The 20,961-nt window shown below is 42.0% G+C and overlaps 1 protein-coding gene across 14 annotated transcripts in view; it reads right to left on the bottom strand.

The window, feature by feature from the left end:
• ppfia1 (PTPRF interacting protein alpha 1) overlaps positions 1-20,961 on the bottom strand; it is a 42,257-nt gene that overhangs the window by 6,447 nt on the left and 14,849 nt on the right. For 5 of the 14 annotated variants that reach the window (XM_014329131.2, XM_014329128.2, XM_014329130.2 and 2 more), the window contains exons 3-24: positions 20,534-20,635; positions 19,998-20,162; positions 19,810-19,884; positions 15,570-15,671; positions 14,699-14,932; positions 14,192-14,338; positions 13,438-13,572; positions 11,540-11,623; positions 11,316-11,447; positions 11,073-11,135; positions 10,844-10,923; positions 7,780-7,930; positions 7,570-7,575; positions 7,116-7,339; positions 6,797-7,028; positions 4,320-4,349; positions 2,252-2,376; positions 1,975-2,147; positions 1,774-1,867; positions 1,368-1,379; positions 602-683; positions 300-500 (exon numbers count right to left, since the gene is read on the bottom strand). In XM_014329131.2, the coding sequence (XP_014184617.1) occupies positions 300-500; positions 602-683; positions 1,368-1,379; positions 1,774-1,867; positions 1,975-2,147; positions 2,252-2,376; positions 4,320-4,349; positions 6,797-7,028; positions 7,116-7,339; positions 7,570-7,575; positions 7,780-7,930; positions 10,844-10,923; positions 11,073-11,135; positions 11,316-11,447; positions 11,540-11,623; positions 13,438-13,572; positions 14,192-14,338; positions 14,699-14,932; positions 15,570-15,671; positions 19,810-19,884; positions 19,998-20,162; positions 20,534-20,635 (2,649 nt within the window). The remainder of the gene's footprint in view (positions 1-299; positions 501-601; positions 684-1,367; positions 1,380-1,773; positions 1,868-1,974; positions 2,148-2,251; positions 2,377-4,319; positions 4,350-6,796; positions 7,029-7,115; positions 7,340-7,569; positions 7,576-7,779; positions 7,931-10,843; positions 10,924-11,072; positions 11,136-11,315; positions 11,448-11,539; positions 11,624-13,437; positions 13,573-14,191; positions 14,339-14,698; positions 14,933-15,569; positions 15,672-19,809; positions 19,885-19,997; positions 20,163-20,533; positions 20,636-20,961) is intronic. The other 9 variants (XM_014329133.2, XM_014329137.2, XM_014329139.2 and 6 more) reach the window with 4 other exon arrangements.

Here is a 20,961-nt window from a genome sequence, read left to right as displayed (position 1 = left end):
CAGAAATGCGCCAAGCGGGAAGAGTGGTGAAGGCCAGAAAGAGAGCCAAATGGAGAAAAAACTATGAAGCATTTGTTTCATTCATTGTTAGCAACTGAACTCAGATGAAACCAGTAGAAATTGGATTCAAGCATTAGTACATGTTAAGTATGTAGGCAGTCAAAAGTGTCATGCTAATGAGATGATATGAATGTGACAGTGCTTAAAAGTATCATCAAGACTTTGAAAGTGTAAGCAATGTGATCAGTGTTAAATATGCACAGTGGTCCAGCTGCAGGTATGAATGCACTGACGGGTACCGTTCTGGAGGTCGGTGGGGCTGAAGGGCTGGTGAGAGACATGATTTCCTGGATGGCCAAACGAAGCTTCAGACGATGCAGTGGGTTGCTGATTCCAATCTCCCGCTGGATCTCTGTGTCTGATAGTGCTGACATGATGGCTCCACTCTTCACATTGGCACGGCATGCAGCCACGTACCAGGCTGGCATGCCCACCCACAGCTGGCCAGAAGGGGACAGATTAGCAACAGTTAAACAGGATTAATGATTTAGACATGCTACTGAGTTTACTGCTTTTAAAATGAATTGTGTTGGTCTTGTACCTCCAGCCAAACCACAACAGTTGGTCCGTCCCACTGGGCAAACGGGAGGCCTTGTCTGCGAGCCTCTTCTAGTAATTCATGCCTGGAAGACGCAATACATGTGAAAGCCAACTTGGTGGTTCACTTGCTCAAGGACCAAAATATTCACAGCCACAGATCCAAATGTTCGTCACAAAATCCCAATATGCACACACAAACCCCAAGACATTAGCTGACATGCATACTGAGTGAAAGAGAGAGAAAGGGGAAAGAGGGAGGGGACAAACACAGGACCTGAACCCAAGAAAGACTCAGTGCTCCACTAGATGTAGCTGTGTGCCACACCATCAACAAGCTCACCATCTGTTAAGCAGATCCATTTTAAAGAGTTGGCAGAAATGTCCAAAAGCACGTTATTAAGTAACAATTCAGTTTTACGTAAATAAAGGAGTGTAGGAACAAAAAAAATTTAACTATGCTAATGTTTATTTTATGGACAAGAACACACACAAAGAGCCAACTTCCATTTTTCCTATGGCTGTAGTGCATAACGTCATGCTCCAAAAGGAAAACTGCGATAGGAAAATCCTGCACTCACTACAATCAGCGCACACACATTCCTGTTAGTTATGCTCCACTATGGAAAGCAGGATAAAAAGCAGCATGGAAAATCTATCAGACATTCAAAGAGATACTTGGTCGGGGTCTGCAGGGTTACTGGTGAGGTCAATGTGAAGCCAAATGCGAGAAGATCGGGCAAGGCAAAAAGCAACATGAGCCAACTTACCCAGTCTTTGGACTACAGATGGAATGAGAGAGAGTGGGGGTGGTACAAAATGTGAAAAAGGAGGAAAAAAAATAAAGAGAAAGAATGAACTGATGATTATTGAAGGGCCATGTGACAGCAAAACATTTATGGTGTTTGCAATTTGCTTGAACAAAACTAAGAATGAAAGTGTCAAAAATCCCCAAAACAAAACAGGAGATGTGAGAGATGATTGCGATGGAAATGCCGCGGGGTGGAATGAAAGGCTGTGCACGTGAGCCAGAAAGAGCTTGTGAGGCAGCCCTGGACTGCAGCACGACAACACAGACTGATATCTGCACAATTACAAGAGCCTTTTATCCTCTATATTCGCTTTCTTACTCTGCATAAACATTGGAAGGGATGGGACTGTCATACAGACACTTACTTCTTCTGTAGCTTCCTGTTTTTCTCTGCAGGACCACCAAGAGTGCCCACACCCAAGCCATCCTTCGGAGAGCTCTCTGCCTCGGGAGTGCCAGCTAGAACATAACATTGAGCTCAGAGATCTAACACAGATCATAAACTCATCACTATTAGTAGCATACATGTCCAGAACATCGGCTCAGCACTGCTGCTAGTGTCTGACCTTGGCTGGCAGGATCCTTGCCAGGAATGCTGGGCCGACCTTTCTCCTTCTTCCCAAACAGGCGTCCAATGGATGACTTGATACTTTTCTTCTTGGCTGCTTTGTTGAGAGAGTCTTGGCTGCTGTTGCTACTGCTTGGGTTACTGCCCTGTCCATCCTGCAGGCTGCTCAGCCTACGCAAACAAGGGTTAAGTTATTAGATAGAGAAAGAAGAAACAAATGTTTAAATCCCAGAAACACTAAAACAATTTTTCCTGGATAAAAATGCACGTCTTACCCTCGGATGTCTCGGATGTCCTCGTGACTAGCGGCGTGGCCCACCTCCCTATTCAGTCGGATGGAACGTGGAGTAGTGGGGGGTGATGTCTCACAATGAATAGTAGCCTTATCATCTTGAGCAGACTGCATGACACAGACAGAGAAACATTAATGGAACAAAAAAACAACAATGAAAAAACCCTACTGTACATAATACACACCAAGAGGCTACACTGTATGTGGACTATGAACAATCCATACAGACTGGATATTGGTAACAGATACAGTACTGTGAACAATCAATTATTTAGTGGGAATACTGTGTGTAGTGTAATTTCACAAAGGCAAAAAGGAGAATGAAACTCAGTCTCCCAAAAGAGAACGAACTTCGAAGTGATGAACACTGCAAAACAAACAAAAAAGAAACCAAAGTTGCTACGAGTGTTTTTAACGTGGAGGGAAAATGAAGAATGATTGACAGATCCTGGCTTCTAATTACGGTATTAACCAGTCACTGATGTAACATATAGGAGGGATCCGTGGGAAAAGTCCTGCCTCAAAATTAAACCTGGAACCTGCTATTAGCACTTCTTAAACAGTTCACCAGGTAAGTAAATATTTCTTTAGTGTATTTTGTACAATGTAAACTAAAAGCTAACCAAGACCTCCTGTTATATGTCTGAAGTTCCTTCAGATTTGATGGTCTTGACCTGGAGCCAAATATTTTTGTTGTATTGGAAGACACTGGAAGACAGAGCCACAACCCAGACTACTTGAGGGTTTTGTTCAAAATCGTCACATCTTTCCGTAATGATTTCTCCCACTTTGACGAGATTCCCAGTTCTAGACACACTCAAGCATCCTCACAGCATAATATTCCCATTATCGTGTTTCACTACTGGGGTGGTGTTCTTTGGGTCACACGCCTCGCCCTTCTTTCTCAAATCATAAGCAAAGAGCTCATCTGACCAAAAGAGGCCCTTCCAGCATACATAATCGTTCTCCAGGTTGTTTTCAGCATCCTTCAATTTGGCTCAAAGGTATCTCTTCTGTAGAAAATCAAGTTTTCCTTAGTCTTCAACCTCTGTCCATTCCCATGCGGCGTTCTAGTCATCATTTGATTTGAGACTACAATTTCCTACTTGGCTAAGTCACTCACTAATGTCTTGGTAGTTGTTCTAGGTCTCTGATTGTTGATGATACTTCTCACACCAGTTCTTGAAACTTGAAAATACTGTAATAATTTTGTATTTTCATCCTCTGTAAGCATCAACAATTCTTTTTCTCAAATTAACGGATTTATTTTGTTTTTTGTCATGATCCTTTCTCAAGTGACAGCTCAAACCCTTGTAGAAGTTTTTATATTGTGTGTAAGTTAGAGGGTAACACTAATTTACACACATTAGAGACTACTTGCTGGAAAATTATCCCTTCACCGTTTTTCACACAGACAGTAAAAGTCAAAGGAGAACAAGTTAAAACTCTAGCTGTTTTGATGCAAACAAACTTGCTTTGTACACCACCATCTTTTTGTAAACTTTGCTGCAGGTTGGCAGGAGCCTCCATCCTTGTCTGTTGCTGTGATGGCTGCAATATGCAGGGGTGATTTTATTTTAAAGTCAGAGATAGAATGCGTCTAGTGGAATAAATGCTAAAGAATGAGTCCCTTACATACTAATAAATTATGATTGATTATTACAGGCACCACAGCAGTGTTAAAATAAGTAAAAGAAATGACACTAAAGTGCAATAAAAGTCTGAGGTGCTGGCCTGGAGGCCCAGTAATGCAACAATGTTATGCTGGAGATTGCCTGCAACAGACGTGTGTTTGATTTGATAATAGAAAATACATTACTTAAAACTCACTATGAAGAAAGGAAACGTATTATTTGCAGCACTGTTACACCCCCCCCCAAAAAAACAATCGAGGCATTCAAAAACAGGACTGCATATTTCCAACGGATGGAGGATTTAAGGATGGGATGGGGAAACTGAAAGTAAACATTAGGGATTAAACTTGGGGGTGGGAGATGTTACATAGCAAACAGGTCCCTCACAAAGCTCGGGAAAGCAGGTCTCTAGTTTACCTTCCTGCGGTGCTTGCGCAGGTCACTAGGCTGAAGTGTGGCAAAAAGGGAGAGAGGAGAGAAGCAGTTAGTAATACACAACAGATCAGCGGTGGAATCAAGCCATGCACAAAGAGACAAGAGCAGAAAATCACATGAAGATACACAGAACAGTTATCCGTGTGCGCACACACAGGCAGAGACACACACGCAGACTCAGAGAAGCTGTTGTTTTTATTGTGCAATTAAGAAAGGTAGTTCTTGGGAAATTAAAGTCTGCAGGAGTACCACCACACCCAAGGGAGGAGACACTGCAAAAACCAAGCTCAAGGTTGGGTCAAGGTAGGCTGGGTGCAGTCTAGCTCACAATTACACCACCACCAATATTTGAGTGGGATAAAAGCTTTTATAACATTTGTTTGCATTGATAAATCAATTAAGATGCCAAGCAGCTACTCATGCTAAACAGCATTTGAAATCACAGGTGATACTATTGTGTGTGTGTGTGTGTGTGTGTGTGTGTGTGTGTGTGTGTGTGTGTGTGTGTGCGTGCGTGCGTGAGAGAGACAATAACTGTACGGCACCTGAATTTATGAGCACAGCTGTTCTCGTCATATTTTCCACTCTGCACCAATAGTGGTGGAGGACAGATCCCCCCCACCCCACCCCTCTGCATTCCACATAGACCTGGCATTAGCAGAGCAAATAAACCATCACTGTGCCACATTTCTGCAGGAATTTTCCTGCCCCAGGAAGAAAGTATCTAATCACTCATTTCCTTTGCTCAGCTGACACTGTAGGGGCCAAAGCAGGGAAGAGCGTATGCTATAAAAGGAAAACGGGAAGAGGAAATTGATGGGTGAGCAGAAAATTAATTTAATTACCCAAATTGTTTTCTTTCCTCTTGGAGTGTCTATTTATGTGTCTACTTATGCATGAATGATAATTTTGTGATTTTTTTAACCCAAGTAAGACTTCTAAATGTAAAACTGACGACATGATCTGCCAGACTCAAAGACAAAGACTCCCTTCATGTCTAATGTATTACAGCATTACTTCAATAAACTGCTTGAATTGTTTAAATGCCTGATTTTAAGCAGGGCAGATGTAAATTGCTGCTCTGCAATCAAGCAACTTCATTAGTATAAGTAACTTCAACACACACTGAACAAACAAACAAACGTTAAAGGGACACTCAGCTCAAACATCTGGAACAACCAAACAAATGCAAGTACTGCTAGAGTAACTCCAGCTGCAGGGTTAACAGGGTAACCAGTGGTTTTACAGTTCCACAGAACCAATACAAAACTGAATGCAGGGAGAGAAGCCAAAAACAAACAGATGTGCACCTCTTGTCATATCAGCTGGCACACAGAGTCAGTTGTCTGTGTCTTTAATGTAATCAGGATCTTGAATTTGGGATGCCCTTGTTTCTTAAGTTAAAAAATAACCAAAGAGATATTAAGTGGCAGCCTAAACAGACGCTTTGCCAAAAATAAAGCAAACTTTGAAAAAGAGTACTAGCTGGTTCCTGGTGATGTTTTAAATATGTGGAATTCAGCTTAGCATTTCAGGTGTGCTTGTTATGATTTTCCTATTGAGGAATACTGAATACTGACAGGAGACCTGGACAAGCCTGAACATCCACACTCACAGCTTTGTGTCTTTTGTTACTCTGCGTTTACACAAGTCAATGAATCAGATGTGTAAGTGAGAATAAAAGAAAAAAATAAGCCTGGCTTCAAGTCCGACCTGCCCCCGCCCCTTACTGCTCTAGTGTCAAATAAAGACTAAAATGCCCAAATAATAATCTAAAAAGAGGCTAACTGAGGTTTTGACGCAACATAATAACCTAATCCTTGGCTTTCACAAAATATTACAAGCATGTCTACATTTGATGACTTTTATAAGCAGTCAAAAAAAACAAACCCCAGAGCCACGATTTGGATTTAACACAGAGAAAAAGTTTCCTGTTTGCACTGAAGTTGGCAAAAGGATCAGAAGAGACAGGAAGTGGCAGACTGCACCCACCCAAGAAGGGAATGAAGGAGCTGTGGGGAGATGGGCAGGTACCTGGAAGTATGGTGCAAAGTTATTGGCTTGAAGTGGGGCACTGAAGCCAGTTGTACCATAAGGCAGATAAGTTACTGTCTGATGGGAGAGGGAGCTCTGGGTGACGTAGGGGTCATAGCAATACTGCTACAGGCAGGGCGCAGTTATATATGTAAACTGTTACAAAGTCATGCATACAAATAGAAGCAGACGATCACACTGATAAAACATAAAAGCAACATTGAAGGCCGGTCTTGTTTTAATTATATAATAATCCTAAAAAACAAAGACAGCAAATTAAGACAACAGCTTTAAAATATCAGGAATTGTAATCAGAGAAATTAATATTAGTCTTACAGTGATGTATATCTCAAAGGGGCTTTTTAAAAAAAATGTATGTTTAGGAAATTGTGATACTCATTACAGGAAGGTAAAAGAAAAGTTACCAAGGTCATGACACCCATTCGATCCAGTTCTCTGTTGGGGCTGCGGGGAATGCGCCTCGGAGTGGAGTGGCCAGAGCCGGGTGGAGAACCGCCCAATGACGAGCCAGCATATAGCGACGGAGGGATGGAGCTCATGGAGCGGAAATGTCCTCCAAGGCTATCACCACTGCCTACCCGGCACTCTATCTCCTCTGCCCGGATAGCGGTGCTCTCCTTCTCCTCTTGGATCATTCTGCAAGTGAAAGAAAGGTGAAAATATGGCAACATTTACATGGAAATGGGGTTACATGAGACAAGTGTGTGCTTGTTATAGTGGTACCTGATTTCATTGTTGATAGCATCCAGCTGCTCCTGCAACATCAGGGCAAGGGTCTGTGCATCAGCCTGGCCAGCGGGGGACAGCAGGTCCACCGAGCTGAAAACTGTCTCTCGATCCTCCTCCAGGTCTGAGGCGTCCATGTCGCTCTCAAAGGCCTGTGCCACATTTGCCAGCACATTAGCCTGTTGCATGCGCTCCCACTCCTGCTCATTTAAAGTCTGCACCTACATTTATACACATAGGTATAAAACAGGGAATGAGAATGGAGAGAAGGAAAGAAAGATACCAGGAAAGAAGACAGTATGGAGAAAATAATCAAAGGGTTGGAGAAAGCAGGCAGCAGGCATGTGAGAGGATGTCAGGCAACAGAGCAATACATAGTTAGATCCTAGGATGTTTGTCATTGATGCAGCACACAGACACCGTCACTGTTATCTCAGGCACACTGACTTACATGTCGCTGATTGTCCGTAATAGTAGCAAACAAAGAAGCGGGGGAGAAGAAGAAAAGCATCAGAGAACTCAAACATTAGACTGAAACAGGAAAGAAAGAAAAAGCCGTACAAGGCAAACAGCTAAGAGATGTTCTCAAATAGTGGATTAATTAAACATGAATAACCAGATCTGTCGTTTAACTGCTTTATGTCTGCAGGTGTGAGCTTACTTTGGAAGGTTCATCCCGTAGCGCTGCCACGCGTCCCTTCTGAGGCCGTCTCAGGACGAGAGCGCTGCCATAATGGTCCGAGTTACTGTCCATCATCGAAGAGGCCGACACTGGATATCTGAAATCTGGGGTGCTGCCCAGCTGAGACCGCCTTGAAAAACACAGTCACACCAATGAAAGTCATTCATGAATCAATAGAAAACTAAGAGGTTACATCAGGTGTATATTTTCAGTCAATGACTGAATGATTTCAGTCACATCTGTAGGCCATCTGACATTTTGACAAATTGGACGGGAAAACAACAGTTCCTGCAGCGTCTGTGGTCGGTCTGTTAATATCAACACTGTACTGTATTGATTTTGGAGAACATTAGGTTGCAGTCGTGCAGCTGCAACTTGGTGCAGAACGAAATGGCCATTACGTGAAATGCCTATGGTTGTTATATTAGCCTCGATAGAAATTACCTGCTTTATGCGACGTTCAGTTCAAGAGGCTACACCATCGTCATAAGCAAAGCATGTATTTTATGCTACATAAAAAATAAACATTTAAGTAAATAAAATTAAGCTTTATGGTAGAAATACAATTACTGGCCACTTTGTTAGTTACACATGTCTAGAACCAGGTTGGAGCACATTTTACCTCCAGAACTTTTTACAACAGCATGCTGGAAACTGTCCCCTGATACTTTATTGACATAACAGCATTACACACTGCTGGATTGAGCTCTGGTGACCGTTAACGCCACTGGAGGCCAGTGACGTTTTTGAGCTTTGTGACATGATGTGTTTTGTGCTGAAGTTGGCTACACTGTGGTTATAAAGGGGATATGGTCACCAACAATACTCAGGTAGGCTGTGTTGTTTACACAATGTTCAACTGGTACTAAGAAGTCCAAACTATGCCCAAAAAATACTCCCAACATCATTAGGCCACCATCAGTCTGAACAGGATAGCTCTAAGGCCGGATGGATCCATGCTTTCATGTTTTTTAAGCTACTTTGTGACCCTACTATCTGAATGCAGCAGAAATCTGCAGCAGCCTGGCGGGGCGAAGGACACCGTCTCAGCTGAACTATGGACACGAACACACACACACTGATATGCACACACTCATCCCCCCTCCCTTTCCAAACGCCTTCGATGCTTGTGCCCTACCGGGGAAGATGGCAGTCGACTGGACCAGCGCAGACATGCTGCAGGACCGGATGCGCTGTCTACACCGGCTCTCTCTTACCCTTTACCCGCCCCTGTTGCTTGTCTTGTGTTTCTATGGTGTATTGATAGTCATGTGCTTTTTGTGCTGAGGTGTTTTTTCTGTTATCAAACTGTTCTCCCACTAGGAGCTCAGTCTGAGTGGAGTTTTTTTCCTCCTCCTCTTACCTCATGTAGTGTATTTTCGTTGTTTTTTTCCCTATCAGCCTACCTCTCTGACATGTCTGCCCAATGTGATGTTTGTGTAAAGTTGGTCAGAAGGTTCCTTTGTAAGTGCGCATGCGCCATTAGCGTGCTGCCTGCTGTAACCCTAATTTCCTTCAGGATTAATAAAGTATTCTGATTCTGTGTGTTCTTGATGTTCTTCTCTGTAACTTGGTTGTGTTACTCTTTTCTTTCTATCATTTTAAAGCAAACTGTTCTTTCTCCTCTGACCTCAATGAGGCATTTTCAAACAGCATGTCTTTAGATCGGATACTCTGGTTTTCTCACACAAAGACAACCCAAACAGGTGGATTTGAACCCAAGACCTTGCTGTGAAAACAGTGCTAACCACCGTGTCACTGTGCCGTCTTCTGGAGAAAGGTTTTATAGTCGCATGTAGGGCTGAGCTATATCATACCATTCACGGTAATACTGGTATAATGTTGGGCAACGATAAGAAAAGGAAATATAGCGATAGAATATGGGTGAAACGCGCATGCGCAGTGCCTGTGTTTACATACGCACATGGCGGCGATGCAGAAAGAGAAGAGCGAAAGCGAATCGTTGAATGAAACGGATGAACCAGAACTGGTTTGTAAAAATGCTGCAGCTTCACTGGTGTGGAACTGGTTTAGCTTTCGTCCGTCAGATACACAACAAAGCACAATTTTTGGTAGCGCATGCTAGCGGGCCGTCGTTATTACCGTGTTGTTTGGAAAATACGGCACACTTAAAATCAATCCTTTGATTTTTCTGAAAGTCGACAGAGCCCCTTATAACCCCGTTTTGCACTAATAAAGTTGTGGAGTTGTAAAGTATTTTGTCTAGTCAATTATATCGTCAGTTATATCGTTATCGCAAATTTTCAATTGTATATCGTGATAAATATTTTTGGTCTTTTCGCCCTGCTCTAGTCAGATGAGAAAGATTGATATTTGTGCACAATAACATGAAAAACATGTGGAGAATTAAAGGCACCAACTCTCAAGCATGGTGGCGATAGCATTGTGCTTCAAAGCTGGTTTACTGTCAGTGGTACTGGCACATTGAACAAACTAAATGGAATAGTGAAGACGACACAGTACCTCTAAATTCTTCTACTTTAAATCAACAGCTGGACAATTGAAATTTGGACACAGTTAGGATGACTATGTGTTTGGGACAGTGATACCAAAACACATACTCAAACTTGTTTTGGATGGATAAGGCAGGCAAACAATAAGCTTCTGGAATAGATTTCCCAAACACCCGACCTTAACCCTGCGGAAAATTTATGGACTCTGCTTAAAAGGTCTGTGGTAGGAAACCAAACAATTAAAATCAACTCTAGTGGTTAAATATGAATCCACAGTTATGCTACAAGTCTGTTGATGGATGCCAAAGGTGTCTGGCTGGGGTGAAACCTCATCACGTTATCCAGAATAAGTGTATGTACATTTCTGACCTTAACACTAGATATCGCCCAATAAAGTGGCCATTAAATGTATAGCATACTGCCATCACCAATGACATGTGAAACTTTTTTGGGTCAGTATCTTGACCACGGACGTTTTGACATAACACTGGACAAAGTGTTAAGCAACCACCTGAGTTCCTCATAGTTTCCCAGCGAGATATAAAAGTCAAATCATTTCACTAGCTTACCCATGCAGTAGCGAGTTGCTCCTGCTCCTTCCCTGCTCATTCTCTGCCCTCATAGTCTCAATTTGGATTAAGAGCTGCTCCTATGAGAGAGAGCATGTTACAGATATTCTTGTTACCTACTGTAGCCATGAAGAGAAAAAACCACCACTGCTATAGAACAATTTAGAAAAAACAACCCAAAATATAAAAACACACAAACAGGAGAAATTCTTTATTTTCATTTCCTTACTTTCTCATGGTGGGACTCCTCAATTAATTTTTTGGTGTGCTCGAGTTCTCGAATCAGGGCATTCTGAGAAACAGGAATGATAAGAAATGCTTAACATGACACATGACTAGCCATGCGACACAGATTTAACAGGAACAACAAATATTTATTTAGTTAGTTAGCTATGAATACTGTGTTCTCAGGTTGCCGATGTCTTTGTTCATCAGCCTAAGTTTAGAATTTGGCACTAGAGAAGTGCTCTACCTTATCCTCCAAGGCAGACATCCTCTCTTTGAGGTGAAGCTGAAGTCTTTCATTGGACTCTGAGAGGAGCTTATCCACCGTCTCGGACAGACGCTTGTTGTGCTCCTCATTCATCTTCTCCCGTTGCCGTGCCTACGAAAATAGCAACATTTTTATACAACGCACAGCTGTAGCAATGCAATGAGAATCAAGCTTCCAGTAAGAACATTTCCCCTCGTTCTCACCCTGAGCAGCTCCTGGTTTTTTTCCTCGAGCTGGGCCTCCAGCTGCCTCAGTCTCTCTTCAACATTGCCATGGCGTTCCTCTGCCTGAAAACAAAGGTTAATGAGAAAAAACTACAAATCTGTACAAATATGTTTCTCTGATTTCATGTATTTAATCCACGCAGGGCTGAAAATCTCTAAAGCCAGACCTTACTATCCCAAACCCTCTACCATCCATCCTGGAGAAGGACCTTGCTAAAAGTCTTTTTATTGTACTGCTTCAAGGTTCAACATACTTTTTTTTCCTGTGTTTGACATGATGAGAACAGGTCCTTCGAAAGGATGAAGTCACCAACATTTACATATTTTAAAAGGAGCAAAAAGCCAAAAACATGCATTGTAACACAACCCAAAAATAATAAAGCAGCTCATGCGTCCCATAATGCAGATCTACCGTATGGCAGCCTTATCAAAGTTTCACCACTGACTACACACCTGGGTTATGAGGGTTACCGGTTCCTAAAACATTTAGATTTATGCAAAAGCCAACAGGCAACACAGCCTGATCTAGTTTTCTTGTAGCTCTTATAGGTGGGGTCTCCATAAGTCTTTGAGAAAATCAGCTGGAACTTCCTGTTTGTGTCAAGACACCAAAAACTAGGTGCCTTGTGTTTCAGAGGAGAGGAGACGAAGGGTATCACCACGAACTATCAACACCGCTTACTAGCACATGAAGCACAAACACAGAAGCTGTACAGATAAAGCCAGATCACAGCTACGATTCAGGTTTGACAGAGTATTTTGATCAAGTTTGAAACTGCACTTAACCAGGAATGTATTCTTTGTTTCACAGACTTCAGGTACATTTGATTATTTTGACTTGATTTCATCTGAAAATCTAAACACACTAGATTTGCTATTGGTCTGGTTAAATTCAGCAACAAGGGATAGTGAACCTCCCAGTAAGCAAAAAAGGATTGGTTTAGCCGTCTGGATAAAGCTGGTCTACCTTTTTCAATATCTTAGTGCCTTTAGAGCCACACAGAACACACTAAAGACGGAGGTGGTAGGAACAGCATGAAGAACACACAAAGACAGCATGACAGACACAAATGAGAACAGGATAATAATGCAAACATTTCAAGAGACTGAGCACAATTTCAATTAGTTGCTGAAGGGAGAAAGCCTGTGTTGCAAGTTGCACAAATGAAATAACATAAGAAACCAGGGCAGTCATTTCTAAGTGTGTCTGTGTCTCTGCTGTATTCTGTATATTAAGTGTGCGGTTTAAGCACCACTCAAAGAGGAAATAAAATGCAAATTAAAAATGCAGGGATGAGACACGGCAGTCTGCTTCTTTTCTCTGTTTGTTTCTGAGTCTTTAAACAGGCGTAAATAAATGAAATGAATGGCACTAATTAAATTAACAAAGAAACAGAAGGGGCGGACAGACTAGAGAAAGAGATGACTTTGTAGATTCTACTCACTTTCTGATAAACATTAAAAGGTTCAGATGAGTAGACCAATGAAAAACACTACATTCAAAAATGTGCAGAGAGCCAGACAAAATACTAATAAGGTGATATGATGCTGTTGCAGTGCAGTTATGCAGCAGGATGTTTTGTCCAAAATAAAGATTCTAACTATAAATGGATAAGAACAGGAGCTGGGTTTCTAAAAATAGGTCACTGTGAATATTTGGAGGAACATAAATAATGGCTTCCTCAGCAGCTTCCATGCAGAGTTGCTGTAAAGGAACCTCTTTAACATATCTGGTGACGTTACGCAAACTTGTACCTTTATTCAGGTATTATGAGGTGATGCAATTTTGAGTCAGCTCCATTTAAAATAAATACATATATACACAGAAATGCAATTACAAATGAACAGTAGTTTTAAAAAGGTGCAGATGCTGATACCTTTGTGAGAGCAGCGACCCTCTGGGCTAACTCGGCTTCCACCTCTGGCAGCGTCTCTGCCTTCCGGATGGTCTGCTGCAGCTTCTGCTCAGCCAGTTCCAGCTTTTCCTGAAGTTGCCGGTTTCTCTCTTCAGTCTACGACAAACAAATCAAACCCAAACAGTCATGAGCAAATACGTTTAAGACTGTTTTCTCCCTTCATTCCAGTCTCAAAGATGGCTTTCAGATCCACAAGGAGCAGAGAGTACCAGAAAACACACTTCAGCACAGGGGCAGAAAAAGAAAGACAAAAGGGAGATGGGGTCAAGGGATGCACGAGGGTGGGAAGAGCAGGAAGCGAGTGACAGAACAATCAAAATGACACAGAGACAAACAAAAACCAAGAGAGGAGGAGAAAGACATCTCCATCTCCACTGAGTACTTGTAAAGAAACAAGCCAGGGTCTTCAAGGCTTCCCATTAAGAGCCTGCTGCGCTGCTCAGTGTGTGAATACAGCAAGAATTCCTCAATAGGAGTCTGACAACTGCAGGCAATTCCTGCTGGCAGCCAACTCTGAGACTCAAACAATAAATTCCTCACTTGTCTGCATACCAGATTAAAGTGTGTGGGCGCTTGCAGACAATAGCAATATGATGAAATGACTGCAAATTACAAACAAACTGATCCAATTTTCTCTAATGCCAAACACACAATTAACTGATTATCTGAGTTGTGGTGGCTTTATAAAGTCTTAAACAAACAGCACGGGACCTACTTGTCTGTAGAGGGAGTCTTTATTGGCCACTTCATTCTCCAGCTTGTCGTTGAGGTCGTGGACAGAGGTAGCCTCTCGCTGAGCTGCCAGGTAGCGCTTCTCTAGAGTGGTAATCCTCTCCTCCATGTCTTCCTTCTGAGCCATAGACTGTATGCATAAACATATTGCTTTAGAGTTCTCAGCCTTTGTGACAGGAATCCTTCTGACTGGGCATCTTTACACAATATGAGAAGAAGACAAGGCACTAAAAGAATCCTGGTACTCCTTTTGGAGAGTTCTGCAGCAAACACGTTAACGCTGCTTATACTGTCCTGCTGTGCAATGTTTAATGTCATGTTATCATGTTTATAGAGCACTGGATCTTTTGAAGCACTCAGCTGTTAAAATCTATAAAAACTGTGCTAAAAACATTGACAGATATGTGTGAACAATGCACAAATGTAAAAAAAGTCGCAACCTCATATTTCAACACATCTCTTCGTTACAAACAGATCGTGTCCTCTTTACCTCTCTGAGGTCTCTCTGTAGTCTTGTGTTCATGTCTTCAGACTTAATAAGGTCCTTTCGGGCTGTGTCCAGGTCCTCCTCCAGCTCAGTGATGCGTGATGCCATAGCAGCCATGCGCTCCTTCATTTGGCCCAAATCGGCCATCTGACGGTCCATTACCTCCTGGAGCTCGCCAACCTTACCGAATCCAGGTGCAGACTCATCTTCCTGGCTCGACGAACCGTCTGATGACCGCTGTGGGCAGATTGACATCGACTTTAAGATGTATATACAGGATATTGTGTTTTTTTCCTGGATGAGCGTTGTGCTGTTATTGTTGGCTATTTGATAATCAAGAAGTTTGAGTAAATTAAAGACTTGTGATGAGAAAAATGTAAACATCTTGCACTGAAAATTCAAATGATCACTGCCTGCAAGACAGGACTTGGAATGGATTTGAACTCCTGAGAGTTGATTGTCCTCAGACAATGAGAAGCTGATAAAGATTATTAATTGAAGTACAAAGAAAACTGCAGGATACCCGCTTTTACCTGCTTTCTAATTTTTGTAATTTGTTTGTTTGTATGACACAGTGTAGCACATTCTATTTCATCATTTTAATCAATTAAAGGGGATGAAAATGTAAAATTAAAATAACACATGTATTTTGAAACTGTAACACGCAGGATTATTTGTATACTTGTAATTGTTCTCATTCTTAAAGCTGATAAGAACAGAACAATTCTACCTGATCATGTTCACTACAATACATTACAATATCACAGCTAATTAAACTATTTAATCCTCTAGACATTTGTAAAACATGAGCAACTTTGTTGCCCTTTGGTTCTCACAAACATGCCACTTCTTATACGCTGTTGAGTAAGCTCACCTTGCCATTAGTGCTTGGTGTGTTTTCAGAGTTGTGGTTAACTTCGCTGGTTCCATCGGCCAACCCTCTCTTCTGACTGTTCTGTTCCCTGAGGTAAGCCAGCTAAGGAAAAGACCAGTTTGTTAGCACCCTGCCAAGTCATTCATTGATTTGTTGAACTAAACAACTATAACGTTAACCAATAAACAAAGTGCACAATTCTTTAAGACTTCCTTTCATCCTGTAACATATTTTAAGCACGTGCATATTTAAATGTTCACACAAACGCCTCACAGGTCTTGTTTTAGGAAGTTACGTTTCTTATCGAATGAGGCAGGTGTTTGATTTTATGTGCAATGGCATGCAGGCATGTGTGTGGTCCCAGTTTGACTTCCAGGAACAAAAGATGACTGCAGCACTGTAGCGTGAAGCAGAGAGGAAATCTAGGACACCTCCCTGAGATCCTCTGGGCCTTTAGTCAATTTTAATCCCATTCAGTACACAGAAGACTCCGGATTCTTCGTACCTCATACACATGAGCTTTGAATATAAATTTCTTTTTCAGACTCAGCAGCACAGATAGACAGGATACTATAATTATTAACATTATTATTCTGATAAAAAAATATTAAGCAATGTTTTACTGATGCTTGTAGCTTACAGGCAGCAGCATTTATAAGTCTAAATCAACGAGTCTTTTCATCAGCTGTCACCGAGGACACTTTGCCATTTGAAGTGTGAACCTATTGAAACATGGTCTTCTCGTGTCAAGATGGCGCCAGTGTGTACGGCCTGCCGTCTGACTGTTTGTACTAGTGTTTTATTTTTACTTTGTTTTAAAACATGCTAACTCTCTGCTTGTATATGATCGCCAAATGCTGCTGGCTTTAAGATCCTCTCAGTTAAAAACTCTTTATTGCAATCGTGGATATCAGGGAACCTTCTCCCCACCGCTCCTGTCAGGAGTTCCAGCTTGTCTCCATTGTGTTCCGGCGCTACCTCAACTGAGAGGGCGCCACAGACGCCGTGGGAAACGCAGTGGCTTATTGGTGAGAATGAAGGCTACCTGCACACGATTTCGGAAAATACCTCACCCTATCCCGACTGGATTTGACCGCGTCAACTACTGGCACTCTCTGGACATGGCTTACACTTGCCTGACACCTGTTGTCGGGCTTACGACAATAACCCCGCGCCAGCATCTCCCCCGTCTTCGCTCAGGTGGAGTAAACCCTCAGAACCTACGGCCGATAGGTCGGGCACCCACATCGGCCGCTGAGCCACCGATACCACTAAGATTAAGTCTTGTTAATGCTCGATCGCTAGCAAACAAAACTTTTATTCTTAAGGACTTCTTTACTGATCGGGATCTGGATTTAACGCTTTTAACGGAAACTTGGCAGAGTCGGTGAGTCCAGCTGTTTTACTGAACTTTTACTGCTTGACTGTGAATATCTTAATGTGCCGAGGATGACTGGGCGTGGTGGTGGAGTGGCGGCTGTTTTCAGGAAGAAGCTCTCTTGCAAACAACTCTTAACCGACTCGTATTCTAGTTTTGAACTGGTGACGTTTGAATTGGGGCATCCCCGCCCGACACTCGTTGCAGCTGTATACAGACCTCCAAAATACCACAAGGATTTTACCCAAGACTTTTCAAACTTCTTAGCTGGAACTGTGCCAAACTACGATCGAATCTTAATCGTTGGAGATTTTAATATTCATGTGTGTTGTCCCTCCAATTCACTGACCAGAGACTTTTTAAGTTTGATAGACTCTTTCAGTCTTGCTCAACTTGTGTCCGGGCCAACCCAGAAACAGGGTCATACATTGGATCGTGTGCTGTCTTTAGGGTTACCGGTCCTAAACATGGAAATATGTGATGCTGTTTTTTCTGATCACTGTCCTGTTGTGTTTGACATACTTTTATCTCTCTGCCATTTTACACCTCTTATTTCAACACGTCGTTGTCGTGTTTTTAACCAATCTGCAACAGAACAATTTTCTACTGCTTTTAAAAAAGTTTTAAGATCTCCCCTTGGCTTTGGTACCGAGGAAATGACAGTTAATTTCTATGATAAATGCAAAACTGTCCTTGATGAGGTCGCTCCTTTTAAAACTATAAGTTCGAAACAACGACCAGACCCATGGATAAATAAGGCCACTCGTTCAGCCAGACGAGAGTGCAGGAAGGCTGAACGCAAGTGGAAAAAAGATGGGCTGCAGGTGTCCTTTCTCAAGTTGAGAGACAGTCTGTACAGGTACCTAGAAAAGTCTAGGTTTTTTTCTAATGTTATTGAGAATAGCTCCAATAATTCTCGGGTTCTTTTTTCAATTATTGACTCTGCCCTGAATATTTCCCCAGCTTCTTGTATTAATAGTTCCTCAGACACCTGTGAAAGGTTCTTGAAGTTTTTTATCATTAAGATAAAACTGCTTCGATCTATGATCGCCCTGCCTTCACATGACGTTTCTAAAATATCCACCTGCTCTGCTGTTTTTGATCAGTTTGAGCCTGTGTGTCTTGATCGGGTGGAGGAAGTATGTAGTGGCACAAAGACATCATCGTGTCCAAATGACATTATTCCAACACATCTTGTCAGTTCTGACATTTTAGCTATTTTTAATAGCAGCCTTAGCTCGGGTGTTTTGCCAGCATGTTTTAAACATGCTGTTGTACAGCCTGTACTTAATCTTGCCTCCTCTGTCCTCACTAACTTCAGGCCTATTTCAAAGCTCCCCTTCCTGTCAAAAATTTTGAAAAAGATTGTGTTTGTTCAGCTGCAATCTTTTGTAGATGGACACAATGTTCTTGAGAGGTTTCAGTCTGGTTTTAAAACTCTTCATAGCACAGAAACTGCACTTTTAAAAGTTCTTAATGATCTTTTATTAGCCACTGACTCAGGTGACTCAGCTGTGCTTCTGCTTTTAGATCTGACCGCTGCCTTCGATACTGTTGACCACAGCATCTTAATCTCACGGTTGGAGCATTGTGGCGTAAAGGGCACCCCATTAGAGTGGTTCAGGTCATACCTGTCTGACAGGACCTTCTCTGTGAGCTTTGGCGATTTTATCTCTTTCCCTTACTTGTGGTGTTCCCCAGGGATCTATACTGGGGCCAATATTGTTCTCCATTTATATGCTGCCTCTAGGTCTAATTTTTAGAAAATATAACATTTGTTTTCATTCATATGCCGATGACACTCAGATCTATCTTCAACTGAAGGGAAACAGTCCTGCCTCACTAGAACCCTTACTTCAGTGTCTCGGTGAAGTTAAATCTTGGATGGCCTCTAACTTCAATGAAAACAAAACCAAAGTGATAATTTTTGGACCAAGCGGCTATCCCAGCACCTAGCCAGACCAGCCTGGCAAGGCTGCAGTTAGTCCAGAATGCTGCAGCTCGTCTTCTGACACGTACTAAAAGATGTGAACACATTTCCCCGGTACTTGCCTCTCTTCATTGGCTCCCTGTCCGCTTCAGAATTAATTTTAAAATTTTATTGTTGACTTACAAAGCCCTGAATGGACAGGCTCCCGGGTATTTGTCTGACCTCTTGCAGACTTATACCCCCCTTAGATCTCTTAGATCAAGTGATCTTTTGCTTTTAGCTGTACCAAGGTCGAGGCTGGTTCATAGAGGTGATCGAGCATTTGCAGTCGTAGCGCCTAAGCTGTGGAATAATTTACCCCTACACATCAGACAGGCTCCTACTGTCAATCTTTTTAAATCTTATCTTAAAACGCATTTTTATTTACTGGCTTTTAATACAGCATGAGAGTTATTTGTTAATTCATATTTGGTGTTTGCTATCAATACTCTAAGTTATTTTATTAGGTATGTTGTATTCTTGTACAGCACTTTGGTCAACACCCCTGTTGTAATTGCTACAACAGGGGCGTTGCTATATAAATAATTAAACTATTAAACTATTAAGGTGGCAGCAGCAGCAGAATCCCAATACAAGTTTAGTGAGAGCATAAACCAAATATAAAGATAAAAGTAGAGTAGATGGGTAGTTAACACTTCCATTTTAAATACAACACACATAACTTTACCTGCTAACTCACCACTACCATTCACACCTATGGGCAATTTAGAATTATCAGTTAACCTAACCCCAGAAACTGCACGTCTTTGGACTGTGGGAGGAAGTCAGAGCATCTGGAGAGAACCCATGGAGGAGAACATGCAAACTGCACACACAAAACAAACCTAAGTAAACTTCTATGTAGTAATTCTTAATATATTGTGTTTTCTTACTTCTTTGTGTGAAAAGGTGAGCTGTTCCTCCAATGCGCTGCATCGTTCCAAAGCAACACGAAGTCGCTCCCTAACCTTGAAAATATGAAATGGACATAAAGCAACATGTAACTCCAAAAATGATGAACAATGGTTCACATGTCGACATGCACCAATACTGCAAGAAAAACGGTTTAACAGAATTGTACCTTTTCGTCGAGGGCTTTATGGTGTTCAAAAAGTGACTTCAGGGCTTTGAGGACCTCCACTTCACTTGAGACGCCTGCTGGAGATTGAGCCTGCCGCTTCACCACAGTCATCCTCAGACTGCGCTCATGGCGAGACACCAGGCACTCCAAGTGTTCTAGCAGGAGCTGGATACACAGAGAGTTACAAAAAAAAAGTCCAAATCATTTCTCATCATCGACTCGCATCTGAAAAACTTTTTAAGTAAACAAATGCAAAACCAGTCAAAATAAGAAAGATAAAAGTCAGCACTAACTGCTGCTGCAAAGTGCTTTATCATTTGTAGCTGAAATATTGTGATGACTAAGCAATTTGCAATGCCCTAAGCTGTGACAACAGACACTGTCTGTTCTGTCGGTGCTATGACAACCATCTTTTCTCATAATAGAAAAAGACGGAAATCTGACAAGTATTTCCAGGTAGTGTGTGCAGGCCCAACTAAATGCTTCTTATTGACAGCTGATCCTCTGTGAATGTGTGTGCAGGACGATCTACTAACCCGTGTGTTGTTTCTCTCGGCCTTTAGTTCTGCAATCTCCTCCTCCTTTTCCAGAAGCTGCTCTCGGCACACGTTCAGCTCCTTTGTTAGTGCAGCAAATTCCTAAAATAGGAATGGATAAATTCAGTAACATGTAACAACTACTTACGAGGCCTTTTTTTGGGGGGGGGGGGCTTGGGAAGGAGGGAAATTGCACATTCAAAGTTAAAACTTTGATCATGGGTAAAATAAAGTGTCGCTGCAGCAATTTCATATCATTTTCTAAAAGTAGGTGGAGGTTTTTAGATCAACTTTTTTATTCATGTTTTTATGCTACACATCATAATCTGATAATACGCAGTCTGTCATGACCTGCTCTCTGTCATGACCTGCTCTCTGTCACTCTCCCCATCACTTGGATCAAAGTGTTCACATACAGTAGCATGATT

The sequence above is a fragment of the Haplochromis burtoni genome, unplaced genomic scaffold (genome assembly GCF_018398535.1).
Source record: "Haplochromis burtoni strain Fernald_Lab_line unplaced genomic scaffold, NCSU_Asbu1 Contig_509, whole genome shotgun sequence".
Lineage (NCBI taxonomy): Eukaryota > Metazoa > Chordata > Actinopteri > Cichliformes > Cichlidae > Haplochromis > Haplochromis burtoni.
This window is presented reverse-complemented; position numbering and strand designations above follow the sequence as displayed.